This window comes from Sebastes fasciatus, chromosome 10, assembly GCF_043250625.1.
Source record: "Sebastes fasciatus isolate fSebFas1 chromosome 10, fSebFas1.pri, whole genome shotgun sequence".
Taxonomy (NCBI): domain Eukaryota; kingdom Metazoa; phylum Chordata; class Actinopteri; order Perciformes; family Sebastidae; genus Sebastes; species Sebastes fasciatus.
Genome location: NC_133804.1, coordinates 35326607 through 35347958, shown reverse-complemented (window position 1 = coordinate 35347958; position 21352 = coordinate 35326607). Strand labels below are relative to the sequence as shown.

Genomic DNA, 21352 nt, shown 5'->3' with positions numbered 1-21352 from the left:
TCTATTGTCATAATCTACTGAAATGAGCTGCGTTGAAGAATAAAATATTCTAAAGATAATAAGCGTTTTCAGTCGTCTCTTAGCTTCTATACTCTTTGCCCAACGATGCCCAGAAAACTATGATTTAAAGCATCATCTGATCAGTGTGGAGATTTTTATGTAAAAAAAAATAAAATCAGTTGAGATATGTTGGATGATGACGACGTCTAAATGCTGCAGGAAATGAAGGAAAAAAGGAAGTAAAGGGGGTAAAGGAGCAATTGACACTCCTGAGCGCACTGAGCACACTGAGGTCACCCGTCACAGCAGCATAACGTCCTCCAACACGGACAACCAGCGGTGAACCAAGAGTGAGAGGAGGACCAACGTTTTCCTCTCCTCCTCCTCTTCCTGTTGTTATTCTTGTATTCCTCCGTCGCTGCGTGACGAGGTCAGATAAACCCGCCGTTACATCGGCACCGCCACCACTGGCGTTTCACATTGACTGTGGCCTCCTCGCCTCGGCGGCTGCGTCGTTCGGTTGGTTGGTTGGACGCCGGGGGCTCCAAGCAGAGAATGGATCATTTTAAACATTCAGTCAGTCAATACGTCGATGTCACCGAGGAGGAGACGCCGACGCCGCCCGTTAAATCAACGAGAAAAACCATCAGAGCGAGAAACAAAGTAGATACTCCTTTATTTCTCGTCTTTCAGCCTGTTGGGTTTTTGTTCTGCCTTCAGAAGGAGAGAATCATTTTAGATTTGGAAAACGAGGAGAGGGAGGGAGTCGTTGTCTGTCTAATAACGTCTCTGCATGAGGCAGGAGGAGGAGGATGAGGAGGAAGAGGAGGAAGAGGGTAGTTTTGACTTCTGAAAGCATCAAGTGTTGATGTGTGGATCTTCATCTTCATCTTTCTCTCCTGCTAATTAGTGAAAGAACAGATGACATTTAAATATCAATAATTCTCTTTTTTTCCTCTCCTTCCGTCTTTGAGATAAATCTATGTCTCCATTTCCTTCATTTTCTGCCAAACCCGAGTCCTCTTCCTCCTTTTTCCTGTCTTCTTTTCCCTCCACTTTCATCTCCCCTCACCTCCCTCCGTTCCTCCTCCCCTTCGTCCTCTTTCCCAGCTCTGTGTCGATTAATTAATTGCCGGCTAATTTAATTTCTCAAAAAGTAATAACTTGTTTAAGCATGAATAAAGACTGACAAGGCAAAGTTCTAATCTGCCCAAAGTTTAATTAGAGCCGGCAAGGTTTCCACACAGAGACGGACTGGGGGGTCAGAGAGAGAGGGGGGGGGATAAAGACAGAAGCTTTAACAGGTTGTAGAAGACGCTAATCAGAGCAGTTCACAGTCAACATGGTCCTCTCTCTGAGAGACGGAGGAGAAGATCAATACCCGTCTCATGTCTGTGTGTTCAGCTGCAGTCAGGTCGGGGTTAGCCTAGTGGACACAACTAGTCCAAAATCAACCTCCCAACACCTCCACGGTTCACCACTTAACATGATCTTGTTTGTTTAAAGCTACAACAAGGAACTGAAGGTTTGTGTAGATCTTGGCGGTCCTTGAGGATAAACCTCTCATCTTACTGTAGCGGGGTCAGCAGGGACTAGGTAGGTTTGATTTCTCTGTAGGGTCCTCACCTTGATGTAGTCAGACACTTCTAATAACAATCTGAGCCTGTCAGTGGTAACAACGAGCACTTTAACTGGACTTAGACGGTGCCAGGTCGCCCCAAATTATTAAATTACATCTCATTTAGTGGCTGAAGGCGGCAGCGTTCTCCATCAATGCTGGACCACTTTCAAAAAGTCTCGTCCTTGTAGGTCAGTTATGCCACGATCAGACTACACGATCAGACTACAGGATATTACTGACGTTTACGACGGTCACTATGTCAGATTAGAGTAGGGATGTTAATAATTAACCGTTTAACTGTTAACCGTCATTAAGGAACCATCGATTTTCGCACGCGACACTCATTTATCGTTCCCGATCCGAGTCGACACCCTACGACGGCCGTGTCGGGCTGTAATCTTGTCGCATTAGACACAAACATTATGGGATAATTTGTCCCAAGATGGAAAATACCCAAGTTACCCTTTAAGTTCATTTAACAAACACTAAATAAGCGCCGTCCGACACCAACCGTAGTCTCTGAGGATCACCAAAGTTCTTCATCTTTTCCTCTGGGGACCAAATTTCATGGCAATCCATCAAATATTCTCTGTTATGAGCGTCCAAACAAGTGAAGAGCATGAATGTTGTCTGGTCAGAGATGGACGTGGTGGTTAAAACCTCCAGGGGAAGAGGTAGAGTCAGTGGCGTGTTTTAAAACGAAGGTATCCTCTGGTGTGTGTGTGTGTGTGTGTGCGTGTGCGTGTGCGTGTGCGCGTGTGCGTGTGTGTGTGTGTGTGGGGGTTGTTGGCGTCACCGCTGATTGCAGCGGGGGAAGCAGCAGCACGTCGTTGGCTTTCTCCTGGCCGTCTTTGAGCGCTCAGAGCGGCTGCACCTCCTCTCACTCCTCTATTGTTCCTATAAGATAAATTGGAGCCATTGTCATCGGTAGAGAAAAGGCATTAATTGAAGGTTTTCCTGCTGCAGCTTTAACTGCAACACTCACACACACACGCACACACACTCACACACACACTCACACACACACGCACACACACTCACACACACACGCACACACACACACACTCACACACGCACACAAACACACACACACACACACACACACACACACAAGCCAGCTTCAAAGTAATTAAACACATTAACACTTCAAGCAGAAGCAGGAGAAAAAGAGAGGAGCTCTCTTTTGTGTACTTTGGCTTCTATTTATCAGGCGGGACGGAGCCGAGCGAGGGGAAGCACCGCGGTTTAGCATATCTCTGCGACTAAAGTGATGGAGCGGAAAAGAGGAGGAAGAAGAGGGAGAAGGAGCCCATCCGACCCGGGCTCTTTACTCTAGTCGACAGCGGAAAATGTCAGACACTCATCTGGAAATTATTTCCATTTCATACCACTGACATCTTCCCAAGCGGGCACTCTGAAATCTAATTAGTTTGACCGGAAAAATGGTGACCAAGGTAGCGGAGTGTATTATGCAGAGAGAGAGGCCGTCAGGGCGAGCGAGGGTCCCCGGGGTTAACTGGAACTCAGGAGTGCAGATAAGGACTACAGGGGGAAGAAACTCAGGAGGGCTACTCCATTTTAAACAGCCTTGACTAATAGAGGCAACCTTGAATTCAGCGTTACGGCCCTCTGACAGCGCCGCCGCCGCCGCCGCCCAGCTTCGCCGAGGGTACCGGAGATAGCGTTTCCTCCTCCAGAGGGTTGCCCCAGAACTTTACAAACTTCCCTTAAATACTGATGAGAAACCCAGAATCACCGACCAACGCTGCCGCCTCATCTGCCAGGTAACTCTCTGTGGTTACTGTTAACAGCCTGAAGCCTGACTACTCCCTCCTCTTTATCACTAGGGAGGTCACCATACCAGGGAGTTAGGATTCAACACCAACACCAGTGAGAGTCCAGGCAAGGCAGCGCCTTTTGTAGTTCATCTTCAGGACATTGTAGTTTCACCACAGCAGACCCGCGTCACTAACATCCGCCGCCGTCGCATCATGATGACGGAGATCTAGTGAAAGAGCAGTCGGATTCTTTGAACACCACGGTTGTCTTTCCTGAGTCCTTCTGAATTCTCCTTCTCATCTTTCCTCGACCTCATGACGTTTTCCATCGAGGTCAAGGAGAAGTGGTTAGGAGAAGACGTCGTGGTTGACGTTAAATTCACTGACTCCACTTACGTGACGAACGACTGATGGGACTCACGGGACTGACGATACCAACGAGTCAAAAGACCCAATTTGTCCCAAACTGTCGCTAAAAGGCGCCTCTGTTTTTGATGCCTAAACGGCGTGGTTTGATGAGTTGGGAGTGAGACCGAGTTGGCTTTTCTTGTGGATTTATTATTAATCCCTGATCATCCATGTTGGTCCCCTTAAACATGTCTTATTCAGCGTTCAGTTGTGCTTCCAGAAGCTCCACCCTCTGGTGTCACTTCTGGTTGCAAAAAAACAAAATGCCGAACTCGATGCTTCAGAACCGTCAGTCCACAAACCGATGTGTGACGTCACGGTGACTACGTCCACTCCATATATACAGTCTCTGCTGCCATCCTTTGACAATCATGAATATTTGCAGCAGTCTTTCTGGCGCCCTGACCAGGTGGTGTCGAGGTTTCTCTCTCTGAAACAAAGTGTTGATGTTCAGACTAACGTCGTTGTCCTCAGACCATGAAGAGAAAACACACGTAAGAGTAAACAGCAAAAAGAAAGAAGGCATTATTAACAATATAATAAATGAGAGAAGACTTTAAATCAAAGTCTGTATCTAATTATTGAGATGCTGTTTGTGCTTCAGTCACTAATGAGAGTCAGCAGCAGTAAAATGTGCTTCATCAGCATCTGATCGTATCGTCTTTGATGATGATGATCTGTGCTGGAGGTGAGTAGTGAAGGCGGTGGCGGTGGCGGTGGCGGTAACCCGCTCATGTCCACCACCACAGGAAGGCCTTATTAGCCAAACCAGTCATTGATCTTACATCTCAGCCACAACCCGCCCTAACCGCCCAAACTCGTCCTCCCATCGTGCTCGCCAATTAGCTCCGTCTCAAACCAGAGCCAATTAGTTCTTGTGCTTAATTAGGACGAACACGACCCCCAATCAGCCCGGCGCCAGGTTCTGTGATTAGAGCTACAGAAAGTTGTGCTGAGGGCCTGAACGGGGGTCACACTCGGATTCACCCCCGTTCTCTGTTATTTGAACCGGTTGTTATGTATGGAGTCACATGTGCAGTGGTACGGTACCGTCATAGCTCACTAACACCACCAGTTAGTGTTCATACATGTCAAATATAGAAAGACTAATGAAATGCAGCTTTCTAAATGTATATATAAACATACTGTGTACTGTAAATTCTTTAATAGTGACCATGGCCTTTATTTACTTTAACCAGTATTATATCAGAGACATACTTTTATCTCTAGTTTAGTATCATACCTCTGTAAGACGCGTCCCTGTTTACTGTTGATGATGTTGCTGTTAAAGCAAACTTCCACCTTGTTTACCTCTTGTCTTGATAAATTCATTACTATGTACATTTCCACGACACTAATTCAATCAATCAGTACAACAACAGAGTCGTGCTCACATTTATTCCGTCACTTCTACTTTGCCTTTATTTAAATTTCCGTCAAGCTACCGTGGATGAGATCACACTTCCTGCTGTGGTTTACAGATGTTTCACATTTAAAAGACTTTTAGTGCCTGAAAGGGGATATACTGTATTCTTTCTGTCTTGGCATCATGTTTTCATACACTAGTTAATCCCTTCTACATTGACGTTTTCTATAATATTAAAGTATCATGTTAAAACAGCAGAATGGAAACGACAAACATTTTATACAACTTCCTGAATAGCGCAAAAAAGTTTTACCGCCCGCCTGAGGTGGTTTTTGTCTTTGTGGAAAACGAGTTGATGCACTAACGGAGGTATGGAAACGCCTTTGTCGAATAAATCCTGACGTAGCGAACATTTAGCTCAAATGACTAAAAAGCTGTTTCTGCCGTCGGCGTCTTCTCGGATATTCCCGTAACGTGTGAATGCTTGTTTTCATCTCCAGACAACATGAAACAGAGACAATACCAGCTGACATGAATGAACTATAAAAACTAATTCCTGAAGATCTCTCTCTTCTTCTTCTACTCTGTTTACTGGCAGATTAAATCCATGCGTAGCGCCAACGTCTGACTAAACTACGCTGTAGCCGAGTTGATTCGCTCCAAACCAGCCGATGGAAACGCAACGAATTTGCATTTCTTTTTTTGCAACATTTCAAAAGTTTGCCTAAAATTTGCTCGACAATTGACAACGACTAAAGAGACCACACTTCCTGCTGTAATGTTTCACATTAAAAGCCCTTTTAGTGTATATTTGGTTTCTTTCCTGGCATTGTATTTAAAGTACAACATCTTTTTAAAAAGAATAGTTTTCATTCACTCGTTAATACCAACCCCCTTTTACCTTACCGTTTTCCAACCAGTCTCAACCGGGCTGAACGATTTAGAACAAATATTTAAATGCGATGATATTGCAATACGGATATTAGAGGTAAGGATTTTTTTGGTGTGATTTTTGCGGGGATCTGTACCGAACAGAGATGTTTTCTTAAGTCTGTAGAATATGATGTGTAGGCCAGCACCACAATATTGAATTTAGATTGGTATTTTGACACACATTTCCACTTTAACAAATATTGCGCCTCGTGCGATTTGAAAATTGCAGTCGGTCATATCGCATTTCAATACATTTTTTTATTAATTCTGCAGCCCTAGTTTCGACTGAAACTTACTACTACTTGCAGATGTTGCACATAAAAGATGTGCTAGGAATGGGAGGGACAATGACCTTAAGGCCGCTAGAAGGCTTTTATTGTGAAAGATATGTGTAGATTTAGCAGGAAGTGTTGTTGACATCAAATTACCGATCGAAAAACAAATGTCTGTGAGTATGACGTGACTTTTGTTGTACAGAGTCATGTCGTAATCTACATACACGCTCATATTTACACATTAGTGCTAACATGCAAATATAAAAACACGTTATCATATCTATATCTATATATTGATGTAGTATTTCTGCTGTCTCGGTATGCGTATGTGACGTGTTGATGACATGTGTAGCGCGCTTTCATTTGAGACGAGGCGTGCAGCCGACAGGTTGCACTGAAGCAACAGTTGGATGTCACCGTGCTACTACAGCAGTGATTGAACAGGAGGTGAGCTTCCTGTTTATCTCCTCTTATACTCGTAAACATCACCTGCTCAAAGATGGCTCCCCTGAGGAAGACGCCGCGGTGTCAGAGAGCTCGTAGAAGTGACAGACATAAACAGACAGAGTGCTGAGTCTTCCAGCAGGAACGTCTGCAGCTCAACTCAGGAAATAAAGAGTCAGACACGTTCTCGGGCTTGGGATGGATTCTACTCAAAATACCTTTCTTTCAGAGTCGGATTCAGACTGAACCGAGTCTCAGAACAGACCTGATGGGGGTTACGAGAGGAAAGGCTTGGGGGGGTCAGTCCAGACATGATCTGATAAACGTGCTCCCAGGGCAGCAGCCGTTCATCCCTCTCAGACGTGTTCAGCTTTATTTAGCTGGAATAGCAGTTAGATTAGTTTAAACTACCTTTTTAAAAACACAACCTCTAGGTCAGGTCTGCAGGCCCTCATCATGTTGGTTCACATCGTGCTTTAGTGCTGCATATTCACAAACAGTTTCTAAATGAAATCAAATGTCACATGTTAAGCGTGGAGCTTCCAGGCCTCGGGGACTCTGACTGCTTTGCAACATCTGTTTTACAACATGCCAGTTTTTCCTCTCCAAAATGTTGTGCAAGTTTGGAGCGTTATTTAACCTCCTTCATGAGCAGCTATCATGACCTGGTTGGTACCGATGGATTCATCAGGTTTTCTAGTTTCATATGATATGCGTGTCTTTAATCTAGCTGCTAAAGCCTCTGAAAGACAGTAAAGTCTGTCCATAACATCCTCCCGACCCTGTGTTGAACATCAGCCTACCACAGCTTGTTAAAATGGATGAAATTATTGTTGTTAAGTTGGGCTGTTGTCATATGAATGAATGACTTTTGAACTGGGTTGGTTCTGATCTTATATCATATTTGTATCTGCTCCGAGCTACAGGATGTTTAACTGAAACCAGCCGCCGGTGGCCAATCTAGCAGCACTTCCAGTCACAGAGTCCGGGGCCAGAGGTCTCAGTAGTTGTTAAACAGAGTCGGCCTCCAGGCGTCGGTCCAGCTGAACTCGGCCGCTGAGTCGTTCCTCTGCTGTTGTTATCCAAGTGAGTCGAGTTTAGAGTTTGTTCAGCCGTGCAGCTCTGAGGGCGTCCGTGCTTTATAAGCCTCCTGCTGACACCACGTTTAGAGGCAAAGCACTTATTAAACAGCCGTTCTGAACTCAGCAGCCACTCGCACATGACTTAACATTTTTGCAAGCACCTTGCTTTTTTGCATGGGAAGTGCTTAAAAAACTGAAATCCACGGCATGCGGCGGCCGTGAGAATGCGGGGAGGGGGAGCGCGGTCGCTACTCAGCACTCCCCGGGATTAGAACGTACACATCAACCCGCAAACAGACAGAAAAGCCGACTGTAGCTCCTTTTGCAAAAAAAGGGAGGCAATGAATTTAAATTATGCATGAAGCAGAGGGCATTTTGGGAAATAAGCGCCATTCCCCGGGAGGACCGGCACCCCCTCCGCCCCTCGCCAGCCTCCCAGCCTCCAGTATCAAAGAATGATCTAATGTCACGCACAGAAGAAAGGTTACTTTCTGCATACGCATTGATATTTCTGCTTCCATCTCTGACCTTTTTCCATTCTAAGCTGTGATTCTTTAAATGCGAACTCAGCCCTGCGTCCGCCTGTCTGTCAGCGTCTGCCTGCCCGTCTCCGAGGCTCAGGGTTAAAGCTGGAATCATAAAACCAACATGAGAGAGTCGAGAGGGGAGAAACCGCGACCTTAAATATCAATAAAAAGACGGAAATTAATTTACCTTTGAAGCCTCTTCTGTATCCGCCGTGTCATTTCTTGCAGGTAAAGAGAACAGCCGCTCCAGTCTTGTTATTTTTACCTTAATTGGCTGTTTGTGCAACATAATTAACGTCTTAACGAATCTGTGCGTGTTTTTTTTTCCCTCCTTTAAATCAACTGATCCTGTTTCACGCTCAGCGCCCGTCGTTTGATATGTGGCTTCCGTCTTTCAGCGGCAAATTAAGCAACGTTCCTGGCACTTTGTGAACTATTAGTGACTTTAAAAATACACACTGAGCTTTAATTAATTTCCTTCAAATGGAGAGCAGCGTGTGTGGATAAAGGGATAAAGACGCTCCTGCCAGCCAGCCGGTACGCAGCTGAACTGTGACACGCAGCTTTTTATTGGTTTTTAGGGGACAAAAGCAACATTTACTCAGAGAGAGATCTTTACTCACAGAAACACCAACCTCTGTGTCCGTCTGCTGTCAAATACACTTTATTTACAGTCAACTTGAACTCTTACCTTTATTATCTCAAAGGAAATTCTTCTGCAGCCACGCGTTAAATAAAAATCACACACAAGACAAGACAAACATCAATAAAACGGAGGCACAAAGGGGTTAAACAGTTATCAATATGGTCTTAATAAAAGACAGAAATACTTTTAAACATTTGAAAAATACAGACCAAATAAAAAATGACGGTCCCATACAACTTTTATGAAGGAAACCTATTTTGTTGGGGACTAAGTTTGTCTTTGACGTATCATAATATAACGATAGTCTGCAGACGGTCGCATCTAATGACGTATAATACAGCGAGCAACGATCCGACAGGTGACGTAGTATATCGATGAGCGTTAAATGAAAGTTATTTGGAATAATAACGAGTATAACAAGCGAGAAAGTCCACTACCGGCAGTGGGTCAAACTGCTGTTTGTGTTCTGTGTGAAACTAAAAGTCAACGTTCACTTAATTTTAAGTAACGTAATAAACGTAGTCATTTTAAAGGATCATTTTGGACTTTATTTCCCATGTTTTAACGAGCACAAGTTGAGGTTTTATGTGTCGTTTAAATTTACAACGTGACAACAAACTGTGACCGTAATCCGTGAGAGAACATGTTTCCCTCTGAACGTAACTGAGGATGCAGTTTAGTTGTTTAGTTGGAACGTCATTTTGTAGGAGACAGAGTTGCATAATAAGGTAAAATAGAGAAAGATGGTAGGTAATCAGGTAGTGCAGTTCTGAGTCTGAGAACAGAAGAAATAATGATAGTTATTATGGAAACTTCCTGCTAGAGCTCCGTCCCTCATCTTCATCTTCATCTTCATCTTCATCTCCATCTTCATCTCCATCTCTGAGCTTTTTGTCCTCCGCTGTTGCTTCTCCGTTACTCATCCTTTCTTTGTCTCTTTGTCTCTTTGTCTCTGTTTCTCTGCAGACCTCAGGCCTCTTCCCGACGTGGCGATGACCGGTAACTGCACCCACGAGTGCACCGAGTTCGGCCACTCCGACTCCTGCTGGATGCCCGGCGAGCCTTCCCCCACCCACAAGGTACTCAAGAACGCCCCCACGCTCTCCACCTTCGTGCCTTACCAGGAGATGGACGGGCAGGAGCAGCTGATGGCCAACGGCAGCCCCAAGCCCCTGACGGAGGAGCGCGGGACCGGTGGCGGTGGCGTTGGCGGTGGCGTTGGCGGCGGCGGCGGCGGCGGCTGCAGCGGCTCCAAAGTGGCAAACATGCGGTTTATGACGCCCTACAGCAGTGCCTACCCCGGGGGCGGAGACTCGTCCGGTAAAGACTGTGGGCTGGAGGAGATCCCGCTGAGCCAGGCGGTGGAGTATCACTCGGCCACCACTCCGACCGGCCAGACCTCCAAGAGGGAGATCTACCTGTGAGGGCGCCGCTCTCCACCTTAAATCCCTCAAAAACCACCACCTTCTCTACGCCCCTCATCATCCCCCGTCGCTGCTCGCCACCACCTGTCCCGCCCCCTCACTGCCGCCCCCTGTGCCTATTACTATTCGCTGTGCCGCAGCACCGACACCCCTTCTTTCTTTTTATAACTGCATCCACCGTACAAGGCTTTAGACCCTCGCCCGCCTCGCCCACTGCCACCGCCACCGCCACCACCACCACCACCACCACCGCCACCGCTACCACCACCCTCCTCTAGAAACCAATCAAATGTAAAATAGAATTAATTCAAATCAATTGAAGAAAACACGCGGCGCCTGCTGCTGCGGACGGAATGTAAACTACACCACATCGTTGTGATAATTTAATGGGAAACTATTTAGCTACTCACGTATTTGAGTTGGATTTTTGTGCGTTGCTTTAGGCTTTGTTGCTGTGTTGGAACAGAAAAAGAAAAAACACCTTCGGGGGGAGAAGGGAACGAACTATTTGTAAATCCTACTTCAGTATACTGTGTAATGCTATCTATCCTGAATAGTTTTGGGATTTCTTTTTGATTTTTTTCGACTCCGGAGCCTCCGGGGGAAATACATTTTTGAGCCGAGTTGCATCAAATCAACCGGGCTCGTTTTTATCAGGAACAGCTTGTCGCCAACGTAAGACGTTCGCAGAAACGCGGCTGTTTTCCAACCTCCGGAGTTGAACTTTTTTCAGGTCTGTTCATTTCTTTTTTTTCTTCTTTTTTTGCCGTGAAGAGCTCTTTTTTCAGTGTACAGAGCTGTAAATACAAACAGTGACAGAGGAAACTGCTGTGTGGATCCGTGGCTGTCGTGCTGTCTGCAGATCTTCATGTAACGTCAGAATTTGATGGACTGAAAACTTCCGCATGTACAGAGGAAACGACGCCGCGGCGTTCACATCACACTGCAGGAAACCTGAACTCTTGAGCATCACCGACGGTGCCGAGTTACAAACACAAGACTTTTTATTATTAGTTTTTTCTCTCCTCTACAAATTTACAACACAGTTTTCATATCGGGTTCACGAGGAGACAAAAGCATCCGAGGTGCACCGGTAACAATTCATTCAGAACAGAAAAAAGTTCTTCAGTCAGTGGATCGACCAAAGCTGAAAGTACCGATTATATTATTGATGCTCCTGTCAGTAGTAGACCAGAAAGTTTATTCTAACAGAAAGCTAAACAAATAGACAAATCACAATAACTGTTCCACCTTTTTCACCACCAAAGAAATTAATAACCAATCAATTGTTTAAGTTTTTAAATCAAGCAAAGTAGTCAAACATTCTTTGGCTCCAGCTTCACAATGTGAACATTTGCTGTTTTATATCATCATAAACAGAACAGTTCTGGTTTTTGGACCGTTGGTCCGACTAAACCTTTTAAAACACGACCACAAGAAGACTTATCGATATCAAATACATCCTACGATGTGATAGTTTTCTTTAAGCCTCCCAGGTAGTTCAAGATTAAAATGTGAAGTTTGTCCTGAATGTGGCGCTGGAGGAAAAGTCGAGAGGTGATTGAAATCAAACGGGGTTCATCCTCTGGGGAGCAGGAATGTTGGCAGTAAATGTCACGGCAAGCTGATGCTTATGTTTTCACATTTGAGTTAAAGCAGGAGTCTAGAAACTCGACTGATTGTGGCGCGAGAAGAAATCATCTTTTCTTTTTACTTCATCCTCTGGGGAGCAGGAATGTTTACGGTGGATTTCCATCCATATCCTCCAATTGATTTTGGAGATACTGTATTTTGTTGAGGAGTTTGGAAAGTTTGTCCTGATGGTGATGCTAGAGGAAAGATCAGGAGGTCATCAGAGTCATCATCCTCTGGGAAACATGAATATCAATCTTGCATACTTTCGCCATATTTTGCACGGCAATATTATCGATACGCGGACGACGTCAGGTAACCATTTTTTTGGTCATATAAACTACTACTGGGCCGCTATTCTGTCTTTCAGAGGTTGTAGTGGGCTCAGTTCTAAAGCTAGCGTCAATGAGAGCTTGTCGGGGAAAAGAACGCTAAATAACACTCTAAAGTTAGGCACTTGACCTCTGACCTCCAGATATGTGAATGAAAACTCAGATGAACGGAGTGGAAACTGTATCTTATTAGATAAAACAGATGTTGACAAATAAGATAATATCGTATCATGACTTCGGTATGGTGATAATATGGTATCGTGGGGCGTCTGGTGATTCCCACCTCCGTTACTAACCCGGTTTTCTGTCACGTTTGTGACGTCGAGGGAGACAGCAGGAAAACAATAGAAAGGCTACTCATCTACTGGCATCTACATGCGGTAATGTTGGTGGGAAATGAGAATTATTGCTTCTACAGAACGCAAAAAATGAATGAACACAATACCAGTCAGGATTAATGATCGCCAACATCGTCACTCAACAAGAGGTTTGAAAGTTTAATACTTAAAGAACATGTTTAGTTGTGTGTTCAGCTGTGTATTCTTTCCACAGTGCACCTCTGCACGTCCCAGCCGCGGTGGTTGGAGTGGCTTGTTTGTGGACACGGTGCTGAATGTTTCCCCGCTGTGTTTCTGAGCTTGAAGGACGAGCTCTCCGGTCAGTGTCGCCTCTCGTTAGTTCCCACCTCTTTACCTCCTCAGTGTGAGGCCGAGCCGTTCGGCGTTTAGCACAAGTATTTATTAAACCTGTTAGCTCTGTGCAGCGGAGTGGGGGGGGAGGAGGAGGTGGTGGGCGCCGCTTCCCGCCGTGCTGCAGTCTCACAGAAACGCAGGATTAATGACACCTGAACACGCTTCAGTCCACTAACACCCCCCCTCCCCTTCACACAGCGCGGCGGCGGAGGAACTCTGATTACAACCCGAGGCTCTGCACATTACCGGCGATAATTTGCGCCAGTAAAAGCGAGCTGGTTTGGAAGTCCATTCATCCTGAGCCTGGTGTTAATGGCTGCTGAGGGTAATGTGAGATTTCACCTGTAGTGATGCACACCAGCTGAGGCTGGATGGATGAAAGCAACGGCACAGTGAGAGACCGGCTCCCTAACAAGTCATTTAGTCTCTCACTGAGTCCTGAAGTCTTAAAACAAAGCAGCCGGCAGAGTGAGATTAATTCACCTGTTTCCAAGTCAGGAGTCACCTGAGTACAGGAACCAATGAGTTTATGTTTTACATAAGCATCGTACATCTTTCTCAACCTCAGGGTCTGCACCCCGCGTTCATCCACAGCTAGGTACAGATCTTAAAGGGAGAGTTGTGCTGTTTTGTGCAGCTGAGCTCTGCTGTTCTGCACCGTAACCCACCTTTAAATATCACTTCATTAATATCAGGAGTCCCCGGGATGCTTTGATCTACAGTTAGTATTTGCTATCTAATCAAACTAGAAATCAAGCGTTCGTCTTCCTGGAGGAGAGACCTGCCTCGTTTCTACTAATTTATTCTCTTCTCGAACCTTCCTGACACAAAGAGAGCAGCTGTGGGAACAAGTGGGATTATCTCGCCCCTGTTGGCAGCGAAGTCTCGACGGCTGAATATGAGACTAAATGACTTGTCATTTTGTTTTCTGCGAGCGTGTGTGTGATGTGAACATCCACCCTCCAGAATCACAGAGGCAACATCAAAGCGCCGCCGCCGGGCTGCGACGCCTTCAAAGTCTAAACAGGCAGCAAAACGAGGGCGCGGCGCGGCGACGGAGCGGCGGCGGGGTCACACCATCTCGTTTTATTACGCAAACAATCGCCTTCGCCGAGCCAGTCGGACCGCTTCCTTCCTCTGCTTTCTGCTTTTTTGTTTTTTTTGATGATGTCGTGCTCACACCTTCAGCTGTGCTGCTTAATTGTTTTTTATTGTACATACATTTGTTTCTGATGTGCGGAGGCTCGATGTTGGGGCGGGGGTGGGGGGGGCGTTAACGCCATTCACAACACGATTCCTTCTGTCTCTGAAGGCGATTTGATTCATTGTCGACGTATCTGCCTGTTCAGAAAGCACACAGTCACAGTATTCCCCTGCACATAAATCAGCCATCATTCAACCCTCCCAGTGACAGAGATTTAGAGTTCACGGGCGCCGCCGCGGTCCCTCGCGCTCCCCATCTTCCTCTAGTGATTTAACGCCGGCGCTCAGCGCTCTGATTGATTATTTACAGGCCCGCCACGGAGGTCCACATTGACTCTCCTCCTTCCTTTTCCCATCGCCACGCTTCGCCGTTTCACCGTAAACAAGTCATTTTTCCTCTCCTCCGTGATGCCGGTTCGCCGCTCGCCTCCCGGCCGGCCGCTGGACTCCCAGGAGGCCGCTGTGTTCTGCTGTCTAAGCTAAAGATAGAGGAGAGAGGCCAGAGTCACGAGGCGTCGGTTTAACCTCAACTCTTTGGCACCAATTAACCCCAGAAGAAGAAAAGCAACCTCTGGTGACCCCCGATGACCTTTGGTGACCTCTGGCGTTGCTGTTGGCTTTACCTCAGGCCTCAGACTGTGAGTGTGTTTACAGTATTAAACACTCATTACAGGTATGAAATGGGATTAAAGGTTTTAGTGTTTCCTTTTTAAAGACTTTTTGTGGCAGAAAATATTAACAATGAAGTTTAACTACACGGCCAAAAGTATGTGGACAGCCAGCGACTTCAGCCTGGTTTCAGTCTCTCCTCCAGATGTTGAACCAGCTGCAGAGATTTAATGACAGATTATTTAGAGATGGCTTAAAGTTACTATTTTTCTTGTTGTTATTTAAGCTACGGACGTAAATTAAAATAAGTGAAAGTTGCGCAATTAACCCCAGAAGAAGAAAAAAACCTCTGGTGACCCCTGATGACCTTTAGTGATGCACGCAACCATTTCAGCTCATTACACGCAGAGTCTTTTCAAAATAAACTTCCGTCTTCACAGGAAACACTTTGGTTAGGTTTAGGCAACAAAACTACTTCGTTAGGTTTAGGAGACGACGGTGGTTTGGGTTAAAATAACTCTGGAAGTTACGTGAATAATAAATCAACGTTGACTTGACGGGACACAAACGCCGGTCTCCTCGGTGAACGTCCAGTGTCCTCCCATCCACCCCGACCTCCTCCCTACGCAGCGTTCTGTCGCTCTTTACACTTCCTTATTCACGATTTGGTGGATTACACAGTCATTTTGTGGCATATACACAAATTACAGTGCATTACTTTCATATACTTTTTATATACCTCCGTGGAGTTCCTCGGAGCATCAGTAGAAGACAGATACATTTCCCTCTTAACATATTAATTCACAATGCAGTTTAGTTGTATGGGAATCATATTCACAGTATGTGTCCACACAGTACAGAAACAGTATACACAGTATATCCTGTATACAGTATACTGTATGTCTGCAAGCATAGAGATGGTCCTTTGGCTTTTTGGTCTTAAGGCTTCCTGTCAGACTACAAACACTTCCTGCTCCCTGGAGGAACACCTGAACCTCCGATACCCCCCCCCCCCCCCCCCCCCCCACCACCACCACTACCCATCAACCCCCAGGAGAGCTGCTGTCACACACACTGACAGCCTCGCTGTGTGTGTGTGTGTGTGTGTGTGTGTGTGTTCAGCAGGTGTCTCTGCATGCAGAACGTCCACATTCACTGAAACGTCCCGTATAAATATCCCAGAGAGAAGAATAGAGATATAGAAGAGATCAGTTCGTCTGCATATGAAGCTCTACATGTTTCTGATGTATTGAAGGGAAAAGATATTGATCAGATATCAGCTCTGGTCTGTCTGCACATGAATCCCTTTACTTTATTAATAATAATAATAATAATGATGTGCATCATTCAGTTAGTTTACGTCTAAAAACACAAACTGGTTTACAATTAAAATGCTTCTTGATTTTAAAATGTTGGCACCTGGTTTACATTTGATTTATTATTAAATTAAAGTGCACTATTTTGCTTCTGAAGCACTTTATAGACTCACTGATTCGTGACTTAAATGTCTTCTAAAACATATTGGTTTACTACTGACGGGCATTATTTATGTATGAAATCTATCTGCTGTACTTTCAGAGAAAATGTTTTGTTTCCTAAAACTCCCAGACTGCGTCTCAAATCCTTTATTTCTGGAGTGATGTCTGAGTCTTAAAGCTGCACTAATCAATATTTTTCACAACAATGGATCACATTATTACGTGTTAATGTTGAAGGAATTGCTTTGCAGTGATTTTATAAGGTGGTAATATGTCAGACGTTGTGTTTATAGCTTGTTCTGCTGCAACCAAGTGGCCAAAAATACTAATTAATGCAGCTTTAAGACCCAGTTTTTGTTTCCCCTCTGGTTTGAGCATTTTAAAGTTTCCCAAAGATATCTCGTAGAACTTTTTGGTGAAGTTTTGGCACAGATTTCATTGGAAAAAGTTTGATTCCATTAATATAATAACGTTCGGATCAAACGGCAAAAAGCAAACTTCATTTTATTAATTTAATAATTTGAGACGCAGCCTGAATTTCCTACTTTAAACTCTTTATTTTGTGCTCCAGTTGTGAAACTCTCTTTATGAATCATGTTGTTGTAGCTGTTGAGTTCAGCCGTGTTGGTGGAATCTGCTCCTCGATGACAGTAAAACATGAATGTTGATTTTGGTTTTTCTGAGTCCGTGCAGTTTAACGGAAGCTTCACTTTGTTCAAATACACAACCCAATTACTTTATTCAGTGTTTCCCCTCCACGCTCCTCCTCCGTCTGACCGTCAGTGACATTCTGACTCAGTGGAATCATCGTCTCTAATCTGTCCACTAAGATTTACAAGCTGCTGCCTCTCATGGAATCATTGGTTTTATGGTCGGGACTTTTGTATTGATGGTTTTATTTATTAAGACGCAGAAATAAGAGCTTTCATGAAAATTACATCCAAAAGAAACAATGAAAAACTGAACAATCGTCATTTAACTAAACTTTTTTAAGACGCGATCCTTAAATACTTTTTACACGCAGCTGCAAATATTGAACCTCATCTTAGTCGTTCTGACAATATTATATTTTATTTAGTATATTTGTGTAAAAAGTTCAGGATGGCAACTTGATTCCCTCACCAAAGTAAAAGAATGAAGCTGCCGTCACAAACGTTCAAGTTTAACAGTTTAACAGTTTAAAGGGTTAAATGATTTTGTTTGTTTGGACACAGCTTTACATCGCAGCTGAAAAAATGCCTTAAATTTAAGATGTAAAATTGAACCTGATCTGACGGGAAGGCGTATAAATAAATAGCAGCACATTCTAAAGACATTTCATGTGTCATTTAACGCCACCTCGTTACTGGGAAGCGGTCGCAGTCGCGGTCGCGGTCACCTCTTAGTGAGGAGAAACATCACGGTTGTGTGTCGGAGCCACAATGTGGATTTAACCTGTATTGTTTATTTTCATTTCTTTAGGCTGCACACGTTCAGTTCGGTGAGTATCATTTCTGTTAACTGGCACAGTTACGGTGTGGTTTCACTTTATCTACCTGACTGAGCACCTGGACGGTCGGATGGATCCAGACTGAGAGGCTGAGTTAGGCTCCGATGTTTTATTAGTTATTACAGTTAGCCTAAATTATTTCTTGTAATTCTTTTCATTTAAGAAACAATAAACGTATCTGGGCTGATGGATTTCTTTGAACGAGTCACAGTAAAGAGCCCACCGAGCCTCTTAGCGGCTTTTGATTGACACGTACATGTAGGGCTTCATATAAGTACGTAAACAACACGTCGCTCATGTAACTTCAAAATAACTCAACAACACTTTGGAACATGAACGCTGGACTTGTTGGACTCTGAGCGTAGCGTATTCACGCGTTTGCATTACAGTCAGTACAGACTACATGGCGTACACATGACACGCCGAAAGCAACTAAGGCGTTGTGATTGCACGGGAAATAACTTATAAAGTACCGGCTCATTCATACGCCATTCGGTGAGACCGGGCTGAGAAACTCTTAATGATTTTGTAGCCTCCCCGCACAAGCTGAGACAACCTGGATGACATCACCATGACATCATCAGGGTTATCTTCTTTGACACAGCTCCTCCAGAGCCACAAATAATAATCTTCATTTGTATAGCACCGTTCTAAAGATAATTACAAAGTGCTTGCACAGATACAATAAAATACAGACGAAATAAAAACACCAATAATGAGGAAACTAAAACCTTTAACCAGTTGGTATCAATACATTACGCCAGAAAGAGGACAACTGAACGTCTTTATGTGGTTTGAGTTTGTTTTTCATGAACGTGGTGAGTTAATTCTACGACTTTAATCAGTACAAAAGTCCTAAAGAAGTGAAAGCCGGTGAGGTCATGAGAGCAGCAGACTCCTTCTACATGAACTCATGTGATAAAGTCCGGAGTGGTTTTGCTGTTTTCTGGTTGTGTATTATACCGAGGCCGGAGTCTCTCTGCAGAACGAGGCTCCAGCTGAGCATGAAACAAGCCAACTTTATAAATATTATACATTTTCGTTGTTGTCGCAGTTGTTTTTATCAATGTTATGGAATCAACACTGCTATAGACATATTGTATGAATATAAATGGTCCTTGCTGTTTTTTACCAGACGCGGCGGTGTGTAAATGATGTGTTTTCTGAGCGGGCAGACTGGACTCTGTGTTTTCTCTTTTCTTTACTCCATCGTGAAAAAACGGATTCTTCACAGAATCCCACACAAACCGTTCAAATAGTGACGGTTAGTTTCACGCTAAAACCCCCAAACGGGAAGTCAGACTTCTCAGACTTCTCAGACTGAAACTACGGAAGCCGAGAGCGGCCGTTACCTTGTGATCTATCTCGGTTTGATTTCTCAGGATGAGACGATTAGCCTTAAAAACAACGTGAGCGGCGCGTGAACGTAATTGTTAACCTCACGACGAGAAGATAAAGTCACCACTACGATGAACGATGTGTTAACTCCAGAAAAATCTTACACACTTTGGTTTTTTGTTTGAGATAACTGAGAAAGAAAAAGACAGAAAGATGAAATACGATAATTACGTCATACTCCGGAAATTATGTCATTATCTCAAAATAATAATATTAAAACAAAACACAGCTGCATCATTTGTTATCTCAAGAAATACATATATACATATATATGTATATATGTATATATATACATATATATATATATACGTATATATATAATTACAAAACTTAAAAGATAATGTTTTGAAATCTTAAGATGACAAGATATTTAAAAATATATACCTCCAAAAAGAGCTCCAAAAGTGCCCAAACCTGATATTAAAATTATTAAAATTATTTTGTATATATATGTATATATATAGATATTGGAAAAAATTAAAACAAATGACTGCATTATTATCTTGTGAGCTCCATAAAATATTTCGTATTGTATGAAAATAAGGTAATCAATTTGAAATTATTTTGAGATAATGACATTAAAATTATCTCAGAACAACATGTTAAATAAAAAATATCAGCAAAATTAAATTAGCCTGTAAAAGTAAAATATAACAAAGTCGTCACAAAAAAACCCTCATATTGTTAGCGGAGATGATGACTATCATTATCTTGGGATATCCAAAAAGATAATTGATTTTTGATTGTAAAAAAATAAAAGATAATTTAGTTGTGTTCTTGGCAATAACAGACCTAAAAAAAATAATAAACGACCATGGCGGCTCCGAGCCTCCGTACATTAAGGATGGAGTGGGAAATATTTCTAGGTTTTTTTGTGAGCTAGAAGAAGAAAACAGCAGACGGACAGAGCTGCCGAATACCTTTTGTCTTTACGGAAAAGTCCACGTTTGTAGCCTAATTGTTGGTTGGTTATATTTATATAGGAACAATGCTAGTGATGCCTTGTTTTTTGTACAGTTTTATGTACATGCAAGTGTAGGCTTTTAAAAAATGAAGATGAAAAAATATATATATATATTCAAACAACGTGAAGGAATCTGACCTGAACCTGTAGGATTATATCGTCTGAAGTACCGTAGGCTCTATTAAATGTAGGAGTGATGGCTCAGAGCGGAGGACGACGGCGTCTCGCCTCCAATCATCCACCGGCTTTATACCGCTTTACCTTTCCGTTCTCTCACGTTCGTCCCAAGACAAACTGTACATTTCCTTTAGTTCTGTTGGGTTTGTTTTTTTAATTTCCTTGGAGGAAGTTGGGTGATGTGTTTGTTTGAGCCTCATCTGTTCTCTTTTTGATCAGCATCCGCATGTTTGAATTAAAAAAAAAAAAATGTGGTCTTTTATTTTTGCTGAGCAAATCAAAGAAATGATATCTTGTAATTACTCCTTCCTTATAGCTTTACAATAAAATACATTCAGTCAAAGGAAGACGGTGGCTGTCACTCTGTCCTTGTTTGTCTCTGCCGGTCGGGAACGTAACCAGGTGGACAGTTCTCAGGTTTCTCTTAGGAGTGGGAGAAAGATCTATCTGTTATTTTAGAATCTATTAACCTCGTAACAATCCGGACGCTGTTCTGTCGTTCAGAGATTGTAGCGGCTCAGCTTTAAAGCTAGAGTGAAGATACCAGTACCAAATGAAACTAGAAAACCTGATGAATCCATCGGTACCAACCATCTTATGTTAGCTTGTTGGGCAGAACGCCCAATAACGCTCCCAATTTAGTCTACATTTTGGCGAGGAAAAACTGAATACTTTTTTCACATTTGGGTACTCTCCGATACCGAGTACCGATACGAGTACCGATACCGAGTACTTCTCTGTGCCAAAGGACCCTCGTTAACAGCCAGCTGGACGGTGTGAGAGACACACGGCAGGCTGGGGAGTCCCGCACACAAGGCGGTGCGCCGGCACCGGCTCTAGGTCGGCTTGGAAAGGCTCGGGGCGAAGGTGCTTC

At 43.8% G+C, this 21352-nt stretch overlaps 1 protein-coding gene across 3 annotated transcripts in view; it reads left to right on the top strand.

Annotated features, from left to right (window-relative positions):
* LOC141775844 (protocadherin-1-like) overlaps window positions 1-20825 on the top strand; it is a 261087-nt gene extending 240262 nt beyond the window's left edge. For all 3 annotated transcript variants that reach the window (XM_074649584.1, XM_074649586.1, XM_074649585.1), the window contains exon 5: window positions 10047-20825. In XM_074649584.1, the coding sequence (XP_074505685.1) occupies window positions 10047-10504 (458 nt within the window). In that variant the 3' untranslated portion in view covers window positions 10505-20825. The remainder of the gene's footprint in view (window positions 1-10046) is intronic.
* Window positions 20826-21352: the final 527 nt, after the last annotated feature.